General features: G+C 47.7%; 1 protein-coding gene across 1 annotated transcript; it reads right to left on the bottom strand.

Annotated features, from left to right (window-relative positions):
• Window positions 1–907: 907 nt before the first annotated feature.
• Window positions 908–11,824, bottom strand: LOC128777630 (UL16-binding protein 1-like). Its single transcript, XM_053904394.1, has 5 exons — window positions 11,649–11,824; window positions 5,672–5,935; window positions 5,168–5,440; window positions 4,312–4,444; window positions 908–2,960 (listed from the first exon to the last, which is right to left on the bottom strand). Exons 1-4 carry the CDS (start codon window positions 11,743–11,745, stop codon window positions 4,320–4,322), a joined length of 759 nt encoding a protein of 252 aa, XP_053760369.1. The 5' UTR covers window positions 11,746–11,824; the 3' UTR covers window positions 908–2,960; window positions 4,312–4,319.
• Window positions 11,825–17,299: the final 5,475 nt, after the last annotated feature.

Raw genomic sequence — 17,299 nt, forward strand, 5'->3', positions numbered from 1 at the left:
TAGGGGGCAAATGAGTGATTCCATTTATACTCCTACCAACACCTAAGAGAACTCGTGTTAGTCTACTTCCTGTCCACCACTTGCTATAGATATATTTAGGATGTTGTCAAAAAGTAAACCAATAATAGAATAAAATTTTGTCCGTTTGATGCCTATGTGGGGCATCCCATTGTTATTTGTGTTATCTTGATTATTGAGGATGTGTTCAATGATTTCATAGGCTTATTTATCATCTGGAACTTACTCTAAGCTCTTGCACAACTCTTAGAATGACTTATGTATCTGTAGGAGCTCTTTACACATTCTGGATACCAATCCTTTGCTCATGGAAGAATAACTTAATTTTTAGAAGCAGATCTGTTTCTGCCAGGAAGATTCACTGTGCACTGAAGGAGGTGACTCAGTGGGGAGAGACAACAGGAGAGTCACTCCTGTAGATGGGGGATCAGGGGAAATCAGAAAGATTCTCGATGACTTCATATTCAAATGTTTGTTTGCAGTTGGCATGTTGGATTTGCATTGTTTGCACTGAGACCCACAGATGGCTCCTTGAAATGTGATTTTGGAGTGAGCCTTAAATTCTCTGCTTCCACAAGAAATCTAGCAGAATCACCAGTTAATTTACCCCACAAAGTGAGGAAGAGCAAGGAGTTCTTTATGGGATAAAACACAAATTCCGAGTTAACTACCATTTTTATTACAGTGATATTTTATTTAAATATATTTACATAGAAATTACTGAAGAGAATTATCACATATATATTGTTCTCTTTAGACGTCAATGAGGTCATTTATCAGAAAAAAATCCCTGAGTTTCCATAACTTCAAACGATATTTTTTGGCACAAGTGTCTGCAAGAACAAGGCCAAAGTGCATAGAAGAATCTCATATTCCACAACCAAAGGACGAGATGGAAAACGTTCTCTTTGTTGAGATTCCTTAGTCAAGCATTTAAACATTTCAGAGCAAGAATTCCATCACTTTGGGGCGCCTGGGTGGTTCAGTCAGTTAAGTGTCCGACTCTGGCTCAGGTCATGATCTCAGGGTTCGTGAGTTCCAGCCCCACGACGGGCTCTCTGCTGTCAGCGTGGAGGCTGCCTCAGATCCTCTCTCTCCCTGTGTCTCTCTGCCCCTCCCCCGTGCATGCTCTCTCTCACAAGTAAAGAAACATTTAAAAATAAATAAATAAAATAATTCTATCACTTAGTCTCAAAAGAAAATGAAATAACATACTAAGAAAAAGTGCTAAATAAAAGTGCATTCCCCAGATGCATGAATGGACATGGATGTTACATGTGCTGCACCATGTGGTCCGATTTCTCTGGATTCTTTTTGGTTTTTTCATTTTTTTTTTAAACGTTTATTTATTTTTGAGACAGAGAGAGACAGAGCAGGAGCGGGGGAGGGTCAGAGAGAGAGGGAGACACAGAATCCGAAACAGGCTCCAGGCTCTGAGCAGTCAGCACAGAGCCTGACGCGGGGCTTGAACTCACGGACCGCGAGATCATGACCTGAGCCGAAGTTGGCCGCTTAACTGACTGAGCCACCCAGGCGCCCCTGTTTTTTTCATTTTTTTAAGATTTACATTCAAGTTCGTTATCATATTAATGCCCCTTAGCCATTTAGCCTATCCCTCCTCCTACAGCTCCCACAGTAACCCTCTGTTTGTTCTCCACATTTAAGAGTCTCTTAATGTTTTGTTCCCATCGCTGTTTTTATATTATTTTTGCTTCCCTTCCGTTGTGTTCATCTGTTTTGTATCTTCAAGTCCTCATATGAGTAAAGTCATATATTTGTCTTTCTCTAATTTCGCTTAGCATAATACCCTCTAGTTCCATCCACGTGGTGGCAAATGGCAAGATTTCAATCTTTTCGATTGCTGAGTAATACTGCATTGTGTGTGTGTTTGTGTGTGTGTGTGTGTGTGTGTGTGTGTGTGTGTGTATAGATATATATAGATATATATACCTATTTTTAGTTTTTGGAGGAACCTCCATAATGTTTTCCAGAGTGGCTGCACCACTTTGCATTCCCACCAGCAGTGCAAAAGAGATCCTGTTTCTCCGCATCCTCACCAACATCTGTCATTGCCTGAGTTGTTAACGTTAGCCATTCTGACAGGTGTGAGGTGGTATCTCATCATGGTTTTGATTTGTATTTCCCTGATGATGAGTGATGTGGAGCATTTTTTCATGTGTCAGTTGGCCATCTGGATGTCTTCTTTGGAGAAGTGCCTATTCATGCCTTTTGCCCATTTCCTCACTGGATTATTTGTGTTTTCGGTGTTGAGTTTGATAAATTCTTTATAGATTTTGGATACTAACCCTTTATGTGATATGTCATTTGCAAATATCTTCTCCCATTCCATTGGCTGCCATTTAGTTTTGCTGATTGTTTCCTTTGCTGTGCAGAAGCTTTTTATTTGATGAGGCCCCAAAGTTCAGTTTTACTTTTGTATCCCATGCCTCTGGAGACGTGTTGAGTAAGAAGTTGCTGCGGCCAAGATCAAAGAGGTTTTGGCCTGCTTTCTCCTCAAGGATTTTGACGGCTTCCTGTCTTACATTGAGGTCTTTCATCCACTTTGAGTTTATTTTTGTGTCTGGTGTGAGAAACTGGTCCAGGTTCGTTTTTCTGCACATTGCAGCCCAGTGTTACTAGCACCACTGGGAAGAGACTGTCTTTATTCCATTGGATATTCTCTCCTGCTCATTAGTTAGCCATACGTTTGTGGGTCCATTTCTGGGTTTTCTATTCTCTTTCATTGATCTGAGTGTCTGTTTTTGTGCCAGTACCATACTGTCTTGATAATTATGGCTTTGTAATAGCTGGAAGTTGGTGATGTCGCTGGATTCTTAAAGTCTGGTCCAAAAACGAACAGCAAGTGATCCAAAGGTAGCCTAGCAAAACAGAATCGCTAAGCAGGACGACACTCTCAGGAGCTTCCTGGTATAATCAGCAGCCTTGAGAAAAGAACAGGTGTTGGTCTCGTGGCTGAGAAATTCCTGGGCCAGTTGTCCTGGGGCTGCCCTTCCCCACCTACCCCCGCACCCAGTCCAGCCCTCATTGAGGGACATGTATTTCCCTCCAGCCATCTCCCCAGCCCTGGGTCCAACCGCCTTTACAAACCTCCTCCCTCTGAAAACAAATCACTGAGTCATCCCCAGGTGCTGTTACCAAGGGTTTGGGCTCAGGAAGTAACAAATCATTCTGCCCACTTGACTCAGGTTCTAATTCTGCCTCTGATGGGCAGTCCTAGAGGACCTGGTGAGGGATCTGACAGCAGACAGGGGCCTGCACTTGATATCTCTAACCTTGCGAAATTTTGAAGCAAAGATCCTTTCCTCTCCCTTCCCTCCCAGCCTCCCAGCTAGCAGCACTCAGAGCCCTTAGCATGATGCTCCTTCCCCCATCCCGTCCATTCCTGGTCTGGCTCAGCTGTGAGCACCCCCAGCAATTCAGCCCCCCATCTCCAGGGTCAGCTCTGCTCCCCCATCTCCCGGGTCAGCTCTGTCCCCCCATCTCCCGGGTCAGCTCTGCTCCCCCATCTCCCGGGTCAGCTCTGCTCCCCCATCTCCCGGGCCAGCTCTGTCCCCCCCGTCTCCCGGGTCAGCTCTGCTCCAAGCAGGGGTGCTCAGTGGCTCCGGATCTGAGGTCTGCAGGAAGCGAGCTGCCAGTGCCTTGCAGCAGCCTGAGCCGGATTTCCCACACTTCTACATCTTGCCATGCACAGTCTCTACTGTTCACTTTCTGCCTCACATGCTAAGACCCAAGCCACTGTCTGGGGGAACACAGCGCTCAACTGCAGGCTTTGGAGTTGCCTCTGCCCGGCCTTCCCACTCCCTCCCCCGGAACAGACACTGGTGCCTCTCCTCGTAGGCCCCTGGATGGAGTCGCCCCCCCTGAGACATCACGTGGAGCCACCACGCCTCTCGTGCTCCACTGTGAGTACTGCCCAAGCTGTGTGTCCCTCTCCCCGCACACCACCCGCACTGGGCCAAATTGACTCTCTCCAACCTAGAATCAGGTCTGCGTCAGGCCTGACCTTGCTAGATCTCCTTAGCGTCAACAGGCCTTATGCATTGGGGGGGCCCCTCCCCTTTCCCAGCGGCCTTAACAGTGAGGCCTTAGGACAACTCAGGGCTGCGCTTGTCCACGTTACTGCTAACAACTGACAGGGGAACTCATCACCTCGTCTCACTTCTGTGATGACAAGGTTCAGTGAGTGGGCAGGGTCGGGCGGGGGAGTCACCTGTCCCTGTCCTCACACCAGGCCATTTGCCCCTCCCCTCCCGCTCCATCTGCTCTCAGTACCTGTCACTCTAAAAGACTCTACCTTGGATGCCAATTATGATTAAGCAGCTGAGAATCACAGGGAGGATCCAGGTGATGGGTCTGAGGGTCGTGGCCCCGGACCGGGCCGTGACTTGCTGCGAGCCTGGCGGGGCTGAGATGGAAACACAAGAGGGTTTCAGACCCCAAATCCTGTTTCAGACTTAAATCCGAAGAGATACCCCCTCCGCTCCTCCTGCCGCAGATGATCCCACACCGCAGATGCTTTCTGTCACTCTACATTGTGGCAGCGGCTGTGACAGGTTCTGGGGTGGGAACCGAGGAAAGACACGGGACCCGTCCCGAAGGACCTCGCACAGCTAAACGGGGAAGCCCGGGTTCCAACATAGCTGGTCACTCCTGCTGTGGCAGAAGAGGTGGTCACGGAGCACGAGGGTGGTGACAGTTGACCCCCTCTCTGGAGCTAACAGTGCACGTGGCCAGGAATGATCCCCGGCCAGAGACAAGATGAGATGAGAAGATCAATGATTCTCAGAAAAGGGAAGAGCGAGAAGGAGTCTCTGGAATCAGACTGACACCCTCATGTTTGGGGCCAGGAGGGAATCCAAGAAATCCCAGAAAACTGAAGGACATGCAGCAAGGAAGAGATTTCAGGAGATGAGAAGGGAAAGGAAGGACGCTAGAACATATCTAGGGCCATTACTCTCCCCTAAAGATATTCACCATGGATGGATCACCTTCTCTGTCTCTGTTTCTCTCTCTCTCTCTCTCTCTCTCTCACTCTCTCTCTCTCTCACACACACACACACACGCACACTACAGTGGAGAAGGTAGGCCCGATTTCAAGAGAACAACTTCATCCAGTCTTCTGAGTTACCTGTTGTCTCCCACAGTTCATCCCAGTGCACCAATATTCGCTCAAGCCACTTGTTACAGTCTCCAACTGAGATCTTCATGAGGGTATTGGTCAAATCTCTGTCACTCTCCCATGAGGCCTTTATCTGTCGGCCTCTAGGATGAAGTGTCCAATTTCTACTCTCTGAGTTAAAGAAGTAGGATATCTGTTCATTGATGTGAAACTCCCAGGATCCGCTGGTGCGTCCGTTGTCCCCACGCACACACACCATCCTGCCCTGCAGGGAGAGAGAATCTGCCCCCCACCCCCACCATGGGAATGAAGTCAGCCTCTGGTCTTGACCGATCCCTTGTCCCACCCGCTGTCCACTCCTCAGCTCCCCTTCACCCTCCTTGGTTCTGTCCCTCTTGACTGCCCTGGCTGCTGGGCCACGTGTGTGGGACCCATGTCTAAGTTGTACATGAACACAATAGGTCCCTGGCCCTGCAAACTGTTCTACTTCTGCCCTGGGCCTTTCCGACTTACCACTGTGTGTAAAATCCGCTGCTTTCCAGTCAAGTAGTTTCTTCTTGAGCTCTTCTGCCAGGTCTTTCAGAGTTTCGGTCTGTCTCTCCCAAAACACTATGTCATTCACATTCCTCCCCAGAGGACCAAAGACTTCGACCTTCTTGTTCCCACACGCATAATACAGAAACGTGTTTCCGTTGACCTTGCCTCGAATCTCACACCATGGTTGTCCAGGATTGGGCTTTGGTGTGATGGGGAATTCAAAGGCAGGAGAAAGAGCATCTGCAAATGAAAACATAAGTTAGGGTTGGGGTTGGAAGAACAGACCCAGAGGCGTCCCTCTCCCATCCATGTGACAGTCATTGTATCTCTGCAGGGCTGGCCTAGCAGAGCAAAGGCGGCCCCTGCACAGCCCCTCCCCCCTAACAATTAAAGGCTGGCGCACTTCCCTTCTTGGAAAAGGACCAAGGATCGGGGTTCCTCTGCCTGACCAGAAACCATACAGCCATGGACATGTTCCCTGTGTCTACCAGGCTGATATCCAGCATCACTCAGTCTCTAATCAATTCAGGCACGTGCTACGCTGGCCATGGGAAGAAGAGGTCTACATGCCGGCTGATGGTCAGGATCTATCCCAGTGTCTCTAAGAAGATGAGGGGCGCCGGGGTGGCTCAGTCAGCGGAGCGTCCGACTTCAGCTCAGGTCATGATCTCACGGCTCGTGAGTTCGAGCCCCGCGTCGGGCTCTGTGCTGACAGCCCAGAGCCTGGAGCCTGCTTTGGATTCTGTGTCTCCCTCTCTCTGCCCCTCCTCCACTCATGCTCTGTCTCTCTCTCTCTCTCTCTCAAAAATAAACAAACATTAAACATTAAAGTATTAAATAAAATTATTACTAAATAAAATTATAAAATTAAATTATTAAATAAAAATAAACATTAAAAAAATTTTTTTAATAAGATGAGAGACAGTGAGGGGGCCTACTCCTGAGGAGCTGAGTCAGGGCGGGGCAATCCAAAGTCAGGGAAGAGACATTTGCAATCCTGGGTCCCAGCATTTAGCACAGGCCTGGTCATGGTGATAATCTACCATTAGGATGGGCCTTGGAGGCTTGGAAAGAAGGATGGTCCACACGGCACAGACTAGAATATCAGGAATTCCATGACACATAGTGGTAAGGGATTAAAAAGGCCCGGAGAAGTGCATATGACAGAACAAATGTAGTAAGAAATGCCAAAACAAAACCAAAAATATGCCCATCGACTATGCTCACGGAGCGGTCTGGAGGACTCTCAAAAAAACTCATAAAAAATGCATGGTCCCACTGAGAAGGAGAACTACAGAGCCATTTCCCCGATGAACATGGATGCAAAAATTCTCAACAAGTTACTAGCCAACCCATGCCAACAATCCATTAAAAGAAGTACTCACCACGATCAAGTGGAATTTATTCCTGGGATGCAAGGCTGCTTCAATATCCACAAATCAATCAACATGATGCCTCACATTAATAAAAGAAAGAACAAGAACACGATCCTCTCAATAGATACAGAAAAAGCATTTGACAAGATACAGTATCCTTCTTGATGAAAACCCACAAGAAAGGACGGATAGAAGGAACATACCCCAAGATCGCAAAGGCCAGGTAGGAAACACCCACCGCTAATATCATCCTCAAGGGGGAAAAACCGAGAACTTTCCCCTAAGGTCAGGAACATGACAGGGATGCCCGCTGTCACCACCGTTGTTCAACATAGCGTTGGGAGTCCTAGCCTCAACAATCAGACAACAAAAAGAAATAAAAGGCATTCAAATCAGCAAGGAAGAAGTCAAACTTTCATGCTTCCTAGATGACATGATACTCTATGTGGAAAACCCAAAAGACTCCACCAAAAACCTGCTATGACTGATACATGAATTCAGCAAAGTTGCAGGATATAAGTCAACGTACAGAAATCTGTGGCATTTGTCTACACCAATAATGAAGCAGCAGAAAGAGAAATCAAGGAATCAACCCCATGGTACTGAAAACCATAAAATACCTAGGAATGAATTCACCAAAGAGGTGAAAGATCTATATGCTGCAAAGTACAGAAATCTCGGAGAGAAATTCAAGAGGACAAAGAAGTAAAAAACAGCCCATGCTCGTGGATTGAAAGAGGAAATATTGCTATAATGTCAACACTACCCAAAGCCATCTGCATATTCAATGCAATCCCTGTCAAACGGACACCAGCATTCTTCACAGAGCTAGAATAAACACTTCCAAAATTTGCAGGGAACCAGAAATGACCCGAATATCCAAAGTACTGTTGAAAGGGAACACCAAAGCTGGAGGCATCACAATTCCAGACTCTAAGCTGTATTACAAAGCTGTAATCATCAAGACAGTATGGTACGGGCACAAAAACAGACACATAGATCAAAGGAACGGAACAGAAAACCCAGAAATAGACCCACAAACATTTGGCCAACTAATCTTTGACAAAGCAGGGAAGACTACCCAGTGGGAATTAACTCTCTTCAGCAAATGGTGTTAGGAAAACTGGACAGCCCATGCAGAAGAACAAACCTGGGCCACTTTCTTACATCATACACAAAATAAACTCAAAATGGATTAAAAAAAAACACCTAAATGTAGGACAGGAAACCATCCAAATCCTAGAGGAGAAAACAGGCTACAATCTCTTTGACCTCGGCTGCAAAAACTTCTTACCTGACATGTCTCTGGAGGCAAGGAACACAAAAGCAAACATGAACTACTGGGACCTAATCAAGATGAGGTCCGTTTCCTTCCGCACATTCAACAAAACTAAAAGTCCATGGACGGAACGAGAGAAGATATTTGCAAATGAGATATCCGATAAAGGGTTACTATCCAAAATCTATCAAGAACTTATCAAACTCAACACCCAAAAAACAAATAATCCAGTGAAGAAAGAGGTAAAAGACACGAACAGACACTTTTCCAAAGAAGTCATCCAGATGGCCAACAGGCACATGAAAAGATGCTCAACATCACACATCATCAGGGAAGTACAAGTCAAAACCACAATGAGATACCACCTCACGCCAGTCAGAATGGCGAAAATGATCAACTCGGGAAACATCAGCTATTGGCAAGGATGTGGAGGAAGGTAAAGCCTTTTTCACTGCTGCTGGGACTGCAAACTGGTGCAGCCACTAGGGAAAACAATATGGAAGTTCCTCAAAAAATTAAAAGTATAACTAGCCTATGACCCCTTAGTTGCACTACTAGGTACCGCTCCAAAGGATACCAAAATGCTGATTTTAAGGGGCACATGCACCCCAGTGTTTTAGCAGCACTATCCACAATAGCCAAATTATGGGATGGGCCCAAACGTCCACCGAGTGACAAACGGATAAAGAAGATCTAGTATAAATACACAATGGGATATTACTTGGTGATCAAAAGGAATGAAATCTTGCCATTTGCAGCCATGTGGATGGAACTAGAGCATATCATGCTAAGCAAAATAAGTCAGTCAGAGAAAGAAATATCGTATGATTTCACGCATATGTGGAAAGTTAAGAAACACAACAGGTGGACATAGGGGAAGGGAACGAAAAATAAGATACAAACAGAGAGGGAGGCAAACCATAAGAGACTCTGAAATACAGAGAAGAAACTGAGGGTTGCTGGAGGGGTAATGGGTGGGGGGATGGGCCGAATGGGTGGTGGGCATTAAGGAGGGCACCTGTTGGGACAAGCATGGGTGTTACATGTAATTGATGAATCCCTAAATTCTACTCCTGAAACCATTATTACGCCATATGTTAGCTTGGATTTTAATAAAATTCAAAAAACAGAAACCAAAAAACAATGCATGGTGAGAAGGCACCAAAATCCTGAAGAAGCTTAGTAATGGCAGGGCGCCTGGGTGGCTCAGTCAGTTAAGTGTGCAACTTTGGCTCAGGTCATGATCTCCCAGTTTGTGGCTCGAGCCCTGCATCGGGCTTTGCACGGACAGTGCAGAGCCTGCATGGGATTCCTTCTCTCTCCTTCTCTGTCTCTCTTCTCTCTCTGCCCCTCCCCCATTTGCGCTGTCTCTCTCTCTAAAGAAATGAAAACAAAAGAAGCTTAGTGATGGCTATCTCTGAAGGCAGAAGCTTGGCGGTAATGGGACGGTGTTGCAGAAATAGGCTCCCAGTGGTATTGGCGGTGGGAAGTCCTGATATAATAGATTTGAGGTATAGGTGCTCAACTGTCCGAAGCAGGGAGGCGGCAAGGATTGAAATGATCCTGGAATGATCCCAGACGCTGGAAAGCAGCCAGCGGCCTGACCCACAGAAAGCTGTCCATCCCTCTGGCTCACAGAACACATGACTGTAAAGGCAAAGTAGTTGGACAGCCAACCCGAAGACTGCTGGAGTTAAACAATAAAAACAAAGACCAATCCCCAAGATGGATGAGGAGGAAGTTGAAAGCAGTGACCCCACAGAGAGTCTGGATCCTCTGCCCAGGTTCCAGAACGGAGCCGCCTCTCAGAACTGCAACTCTTTACTAGAAGCAGAAGCCAGGTTCCAATCAGGAGGGACCCTTCAGGTCAACAGCAAGAGCAATGCTTCCTGCTGGCCTTCCCCAAAGAGTCATGTGGTCATTTACAGGGGTGCAGAGACCCTGGGGAGCAGAGATCACCCGGACATTTTCACTGCGTAAACCTACTGTGTGAGTTGACACCGTCCACAGGGATCGAAAGCGTCCTCAGGGGTCCCTGTTATTGAACTGGTGCAGGGCAGGGGGTGCCCCAGATAATGAAAAGACACCTCTCCCAGCCCCTGTTCACAGCGACATCATTTGGCTCAGGTACCCACATCACCGTGTGGTCCTTTCACATCCCCCACATTTGTCCCGGGAGTGAAAAATCTTTGCAGTTGAATTACTTGTGGGTAGGGGGCTAGGTTGCAAGGAAATTCAAGTACAGTACTCTTACACGGCCTTCTCTTCTCTCCAAATAGAATGTTTAAAAAGTACTTATCCTGGATGCAGTGAGAGAGATGAGTACCAACATCAAAACCTCTCTGAATGCAAGGGCACGAAGGAGCCCTCTTCTATTTTCACTTAAATGCCAGCCCGGTGCAAAGATTTTCTGCATCTATTAAATATTTCCCAGGTCTCTGCTGTAACTAACCGACAGTGCTTTTGTAGCAGGGAAGCGGCCCTAACAATCCCTGGATGAATGAGTGTGGCTGAGCCTGCTTCCTCGGTCATAGGACCCTGTAGAAGCTGTGACATAGAGATATTGTGTTAGGAAAAGGTGCTCTGTGCACTTTGTGACATCCCCATTGGAATATCGGGAAGAGACCTTTACAGTGTTGGAGCCAGGCAATGCCACTTGCAGCAGGGAAAGTCACACGGAGTAAGAGGCTGCCGGTGAGGTCCAGGGGTCTGGTAGCCAGGAGGTCTCTGGCCATAGGATACAGACCTGCCCACTCTGAGCTGGGAGGTGCTGGGACGTGGCTGGTGGAAGAGCTTCTGGAGCCGGACGCGGGGGGGGGGGGGGGGCGGTGAACCGAGAAGTCCAAGTGCTCCGGTAACGGGAATGGTGACTCGTGCGGGCAGAGTGGTGTGAGCCGCGTCGCGGGGCAGGTTTATCTGGCAGTTCCTTCGCTGAGGGATCGCCCTCCGTCCTGCCCAAAGCCCGGGGCTCAGGACCTGAGACTCAGGCTTAGGCTCCGCGAGAAGGCCGTCTTTCCCTCCCCCTGCTCCGGCTCTGCTGTCCCGCCACCACCGGGGCCACCCGGCCGCAGCAGCGCTTTCGGAGGAAACTGCCCATTTACAGTTACCTCTCCGGGTCCCGGGAACCCGCCACCCGCAGACGCCGCGGACGCGGAACAAGCCGGCCGGGGAATAATTGAGGAGTGGGACGGAGCGCCCCCCGGCGAGAAGGCTCCAGAAGCCCTCGGGGCACACCGCAACTCCTTCCAAGTCTTAAAGCTCCTCCCGACCGCCGCACTGCCCCCCGCCCAGGTTCTACCTCTGAACTCACAGCCACGAGGCGCTGAAACACTGTCTGTTAGCAGAAACCGGAGCAGGAGACAAAGACGGAGAGTGGTGCCCCCAGGACGAGCCATGGTCGGCAGCGGCGGGGCGGCGTGAAGAGCACAGCAGGGCGGACGGGTATCCTCTACCAGCTCCAAGCTGGAGAAAAGTGGCATTCTTAATTAAAAAGTCCCGACTTCCTACGTGCTCGGAGGGTGGGGCGAGTGCAGCTTGCCCTAATATGGGTGTGGGAGGAGTAGAGGTTCCTGTGGGCGGAGCCAGTCACCTGCTTAGCAGCCTTCCTCAGCCTCTTCTGCCCTGGCGTCTCTGGACCAGAAGATGGAGAAAAGGGGGGGCGCCTGGGTGGCTCAGTCGGTTGAGCGTCCGACTTTGGCTCAGGTCATGATCTCACGGTTCGTGACTTCGAGCCCGACGCGGGGCTCTGTGCAGACAGCTCAGAGGCTGGAGCCTGCTGCGGATTCTGTCTCCCTCTCTCTCTGCCCCTCCCCTCTCTCTGCCCCTCCCCTCTCTCTGCCCCTCCCCTCTCTCTGCCCCTCCCCTCTCTCTGCCCCTCCCCTCTCTCTGCCCCTCCCCTCTCTCTGCCCCTCCCCTGCAAATGCTCTGTCTCTCTGTCTCAAAAATAAATAAAACATTAAAAATTTTTTTTTAAAAAAGAAGATGGAGAAAAAAAAAGATGGAGAAAAGGGAACTTGGTCGAAAAGTACTGCCAGCCAGGGCGCCTGCGTAGCTCAGGTCCTGATCTCTGTCATGATTTCTGGCTCAGGTCATGATCTCACGAGTCCTGAGTTCTCGCACCCGTCCCCCCACCCCCACCCTCAGCCCCAACCCGAGCTCTGCGCTGGAAACTGAGGAAACCCTCAGTTTCCTGCTTCAGTGTGGAAGTGTCTGTTTGGAGCTGGCTTGGGGTTCTCTGTCTCGCACACTCTCTGCCCCTCCCCTGCTCTCGGGCTCGTGTTCTCTCTCTCTCTCTCTCTCTCTCTCTCTCTCTCTCTCTCTCTCTCTGTCTCTCTCAACGGTTAGTAATTAACTAACCGTTAAAAACAGAAAAAGAAGTACTTCCAGGAGATGGGAGCGAGAGGACAAGGATGGGAGTGCAGGGTGGGAAGCTAAGTCTTAAGACCTCTTGATGCTAGAGGGTTGGGTTTTTTGTTGGTTTTTTTGTTTGTTTTTGTTTTTGTTAATTGCATGTGATGTATTAGCCTCTGTGTTTTGCTTGTTTTTAAGTTTATTTATTTTGAGAGAGAGAGAGAGAGAGCGAGAGCAGGGGAGGGGCAGAGAGAGAGGGAGAGAGAATCCCAAGCAGGCTGCACACTGTCAGGGAGGAGGACCCCGACGCGGGACTGTATCTCACAAACTGTGAGATCCTGACCTGAGGAGAAACCGAGTCAGATGCTTAACTGACAGAGCCACCCAAACACCCCGATGCTAAAGAGTTTTAGAAAAGCCAGCCTGACTCAGCACAGATTCCTTGGGGGAGGAGAGGGGTAGGCGCACCTGTCAAGGGCATTACTCCCACTTGGTGGGAGCAGCATGGTGGCTCCATGTGAGGCACCACCGGTAAGAGAACTCCATCCAGGAGCTAAGAGGAGAGGGTCCAGGGTTTAAGCCCAGGGAGAGGAGTGGGATCACAGCATACACAGCCTTCGGGAGGACCTCGCCCCAGCCCCATAAGGGATTGCCACCTAGCTGGCACTGTAACTCAGTTTTTAAAAGGCCATTCTACCATCCTCCCAAGCCGGCTGCTTCGGAATGGAGAACATGGTAAGACCAGTGGATTCCAGGAGCGTGGGCCCATTGCCACATTTTGTCTCCTGTGAAGTGAGTTCCTTGATCAGAAGCAAGAGCGCATGGAACGCAGTGAGAGTGGATAAGGAAGTATACAAGTCCATGGACGGCAGTTTTGGCAAAAGCACACCATGCAAAGAAGGCAAATCGATATCCACGGTGTAAGTATCTATTTCAAAAACAAGAATGCTGCACCTTTCCATGATGGAAGTGTTCCAGTGGGATCCGCATGCCAGCTGGCTCATCGCCCTGAGGAAGGGAGCCATGTCACGGCTCAGTGTTAGTCTCTGCTGCTGGCAGATTGGGCACTCAGCAGTGGGCACAGCCAGGTCAGCCTTGGGGAATGCCCAGCGCATAACATCCATTCCTGCCACCGTAGCTGCTTTGTTCATGAACCCGCTGGGCAATGCGGGGTGCCTGGGGAGACAGGCTAACTGATATTCACAGAATGGGTCATCCCAGCCATTTGATTAAAATCCTCCTGTCCTTTGGGATGAGCACTGGGTGTTGTGTGTAAGCGACGAACCACGGGAGTCTACCCCAAAAACCAAGAACACACTTTTTTTTTCAATATATGAAATTTATTGTCAAATTGGTTTCCATACAACACCCAGTGCTCATCCCAACAGGTGCCCTGCTCAATACCCATCACCCACCCTCCCCTTGCTCCCACCCCCCATCAACCCTCAGTTTGTTCTCAGTTTTTAAGAGTCTCTTATGCTTTGGCCCAAGAGCACACTTTACACACACTGTATGTTAGCCAATTTGACAGTAAATGATATTAAAAATAATAAAATAAAAATAAAATCCTCCTGTTCTGAGGTCACCCTTTGGTGAGCATTCACATGACACCCAAATACCCTTGTGTTTTCAGAGAATTCTCTCCACATACCTCTCCCCCAAATCTCTTTGTCACCAAGTTTCCAATTGGATTTTCCAATCCCTGGCCATCCAGCCAAACCATTGGCCACAGCCCAAAAATTGGTATATAATTGCATATCTGTCCATTTCTCCTTCCAGGCAAAGTGTACAACCTGGTATAGTGCCTCAAGTTCTGCCCACTAAGAAAATTTCCTTTACCCATTGTCCTTCAGGAATATTCCAGAGAAGGGCTGTGATGCTGAAGCTGTGACCTTCAGGGGGCACCTGCATATCTCACATAACCATCTGAAAACCAGGCCCACGTCTTCTCTTCCTCTGTCCACTGACAGTAGGGAACTTTCCATGAGACCTTTGGCGCAGGCTGGGAGAGAGAAGGCAGTGTGGCAGGAGTGGGGACCATGGGCTTTCAGGCAACTTCTTCGCATAACTTCTGTGTGCCTTCAGGGCCTGATCAGGCCAGATCATGCACGTCCCACTTCTATTTGATGATGGAAAGCTGCTGCGTGTGCCCAACTTTATGGCTTGTTGGGTCAGAAAACACCAAACTGATAATGGGCAGTTCAGGTCACATGGTGATTTGGTGGCCTATGATCACTGTTCAAGCCCCCATTAAGGCCCAGCACAGGCCAAGATTTGTTTTTCAAAAGGAGGGCAGTTATCTGTAGGTAAGGGCAGGGTCCTGCTCCAAATCCTAAAGGCCTACACTGTGACCTACCTATAGAGGCTGCCAAAGACTCCAAATATCATCCTTAATTGAAATAAGATGTGCATTGTATCAGGGCCAATATCCCATAGTGTTTGTAATCTGTTACCTTTGGGAGAAACTAGAAAAAGAATACCTGGGACTCCTCTATATTATTTCCAATAACTGTATGAATTTATACACATAATTTATAGTTATATCAAAAATTTTTTTTTTTTAATTTTTTGATGTTTATTTATTATTGAGAGACAGACACAGAGTGTGAGCAGGGGAGGGGTGGAGAGAGGGGGAGACACAGAACCTGAAGCAGGCTCCAGGCTCTGACCTGTCAGCACAGAGCCCGACGCGGGCCTTGAACCCACAAACTGTGAGATCATGACCTGAGCCGAAGTCGGTTGCCTAACCAACTGAGCCACCCAGGTGCCCCTACTATATCAAAATTTTAAAAAAATTCATTTAAAAACTGTTAATCTAAAGGAAACATGCTCCAATGTGAAAAATGGAAAAAAAAAAAAAAAGTCATCCTTATCTGCCATTGATACTTCAGGCACCATGAAATCCCTCGGAATGTACACCTGATGGGCAAGCAGCTTGTACACAACGTTGGGTCTGTCCCAGAGTATTTTCTTATTCTGCACCCCACTAAAAACTAATAATAACTACCTCTTTTGTGCTGTGTTGGGGTGTAAGGAGAGAAAATATATGTTATGAAATGCAAAAATGGATGGATGGATGGATGGATGGATGGATAGATGGATAGATGGATTATTGTTGGGATGATTTGTGGATTTTTCTCTGTGCAGCATCTATGATTCCAGACATCTCCCACCTATCCTCCTGATACCTTTCTTCTCTATAAGATCTTCTTCCACAATAACTCAAGATCCAGGCATCCTGATCTTATTCAGGATTCTCAGATCATGGATGCCCCTAAGCTCTTTAGTATGTGATCATCTCTTTCTCCAGAAATCACTTTCCCCATTTTCCCACCTAGTTAAATGTTATTTCTCCCCAGGATGCACCTCTCATGAAGTCTTCACTACCCTCTTGGAGAGAATCAAGCATGCCTTCCTCTGTGTCTTAAAGTCTTTGACCAGAGTAGTTTCACAAGTTGTACTGTCTGTCTCCCTCAGCAGATACATCAGTTCCTTTAGGTTTTTGAGAACAAAGGACATCCTCCTAATACAAAGGAAATGTATGGCACAAAAACAGACACATAGACCAATGGAATAGAATAGAAACCCCAGAACTAGACCCACAAAAGTATGGCCAACTAATCTTTGACAAAGCAGGAAAGAATATCCAATGGATAAAAGACAGTCTCTTTAACAAATGGTGCTGGGAGAACTGGACACAACATGCAGAAGGATGAAACTAGACCACTTTCTTACACCATTCACAAAAACAAACTCAAAATGGATGAAGGACCTGAATGTGAGACAGGAAATCATCAAAACCCTAGAGGAGAAAAGGGGAAAAAACCTCTCTGACCTCAGCCGCAGCAATTTCTTACTTGACACATCCCCAAAGGCAAGGGAATTAAAAGCAAAAATGAACTATTGGGACCTCATGAAGATAAAAAGCTTCTGCAAAGCAAAGGAAACAATCAACAAAACTAAAAGGCAACCAACGGAATGGGAAAAGATATTTGCAAATGACATATCAGACAAAGGGCTAATATCCAAAATCTATAAAGAGCTCACCAAACTCCACACCTGAAAAACAAATAATCCAGTGAAGAAATGGGCAGAAAACATGAATAGACACTTCTCTAAAGAAAACATCCAGATGGCCAACAGGCACATGAAAAGATGCTCAACGTCGCCCCTCATCAGGGAAATACAAATCAAAACCACACTCAGATATCACCTCACGCCAGTCAGAGTAGCTAAAATGAACAAATCAGGAGACTATAGATGCTGGAGAGGATGTGGAGAAACGGGAACTCTCTTGCACTGTTGGTGGGAATGCAAACTGGTGCAGCCACTCTGGAAACCAGTGTGGAGGTTCCTCAAAAAATTAAAAATAGAGCTACCCTATGACCCAGCAATAGCACTGCTAGGAATTTACCCAAGGGATACAGGAGTGCTGATGCATAGGGGCACTTGTACCCCAGTGTTTATAGCAGCACTCTCAACAATAACCAAATTATGGAAAGAGCCTAAATGTCCATCAACTGACAAACAGATAAAGAAATTGTGGTTTATATACACAATGGAATACTACGTGGCAATGAGAAAGAATGAAATATGGCC

This window comes from Panthera pardus, unplaced genomic scaffold (assembly GCF_024362965.1).
Source record: "Panthera pardus isolate Hobbes unplaced genomic scaffold, ASM2436296v1 HiC_scaffold_17, whole genome shotgun sequence".
NCBI lineage: Eukaryota > Metazoa > Chordata > Mammalia > Carnivora > Felidae > Panthera > Panthera pardus.

Coding starts and splice junctions, on each gene's coding strand:
- LOC128777630 (XM_053904394.1), bottom strand. CDS start 11,745: ATGGCTCGTCCTGGGGGCACCACTCTCCGTCTTTGTCTCCTGCTCCGG. Junction 5,441..5,671: donor AGCGGATTTTACACACAGTG/GTAAGTCGGAAA, acceptor GGTGGGGGGCAG/ATTCTCTCTCCCTGCAGGGC. Junction 4,445..5,167: donor TGAACTGTGGGAGACAACAG/GTAACTCAGAAG, acceptor TTTCCATCTCAG/CCCCGCCAGGCTCGCAGCAA.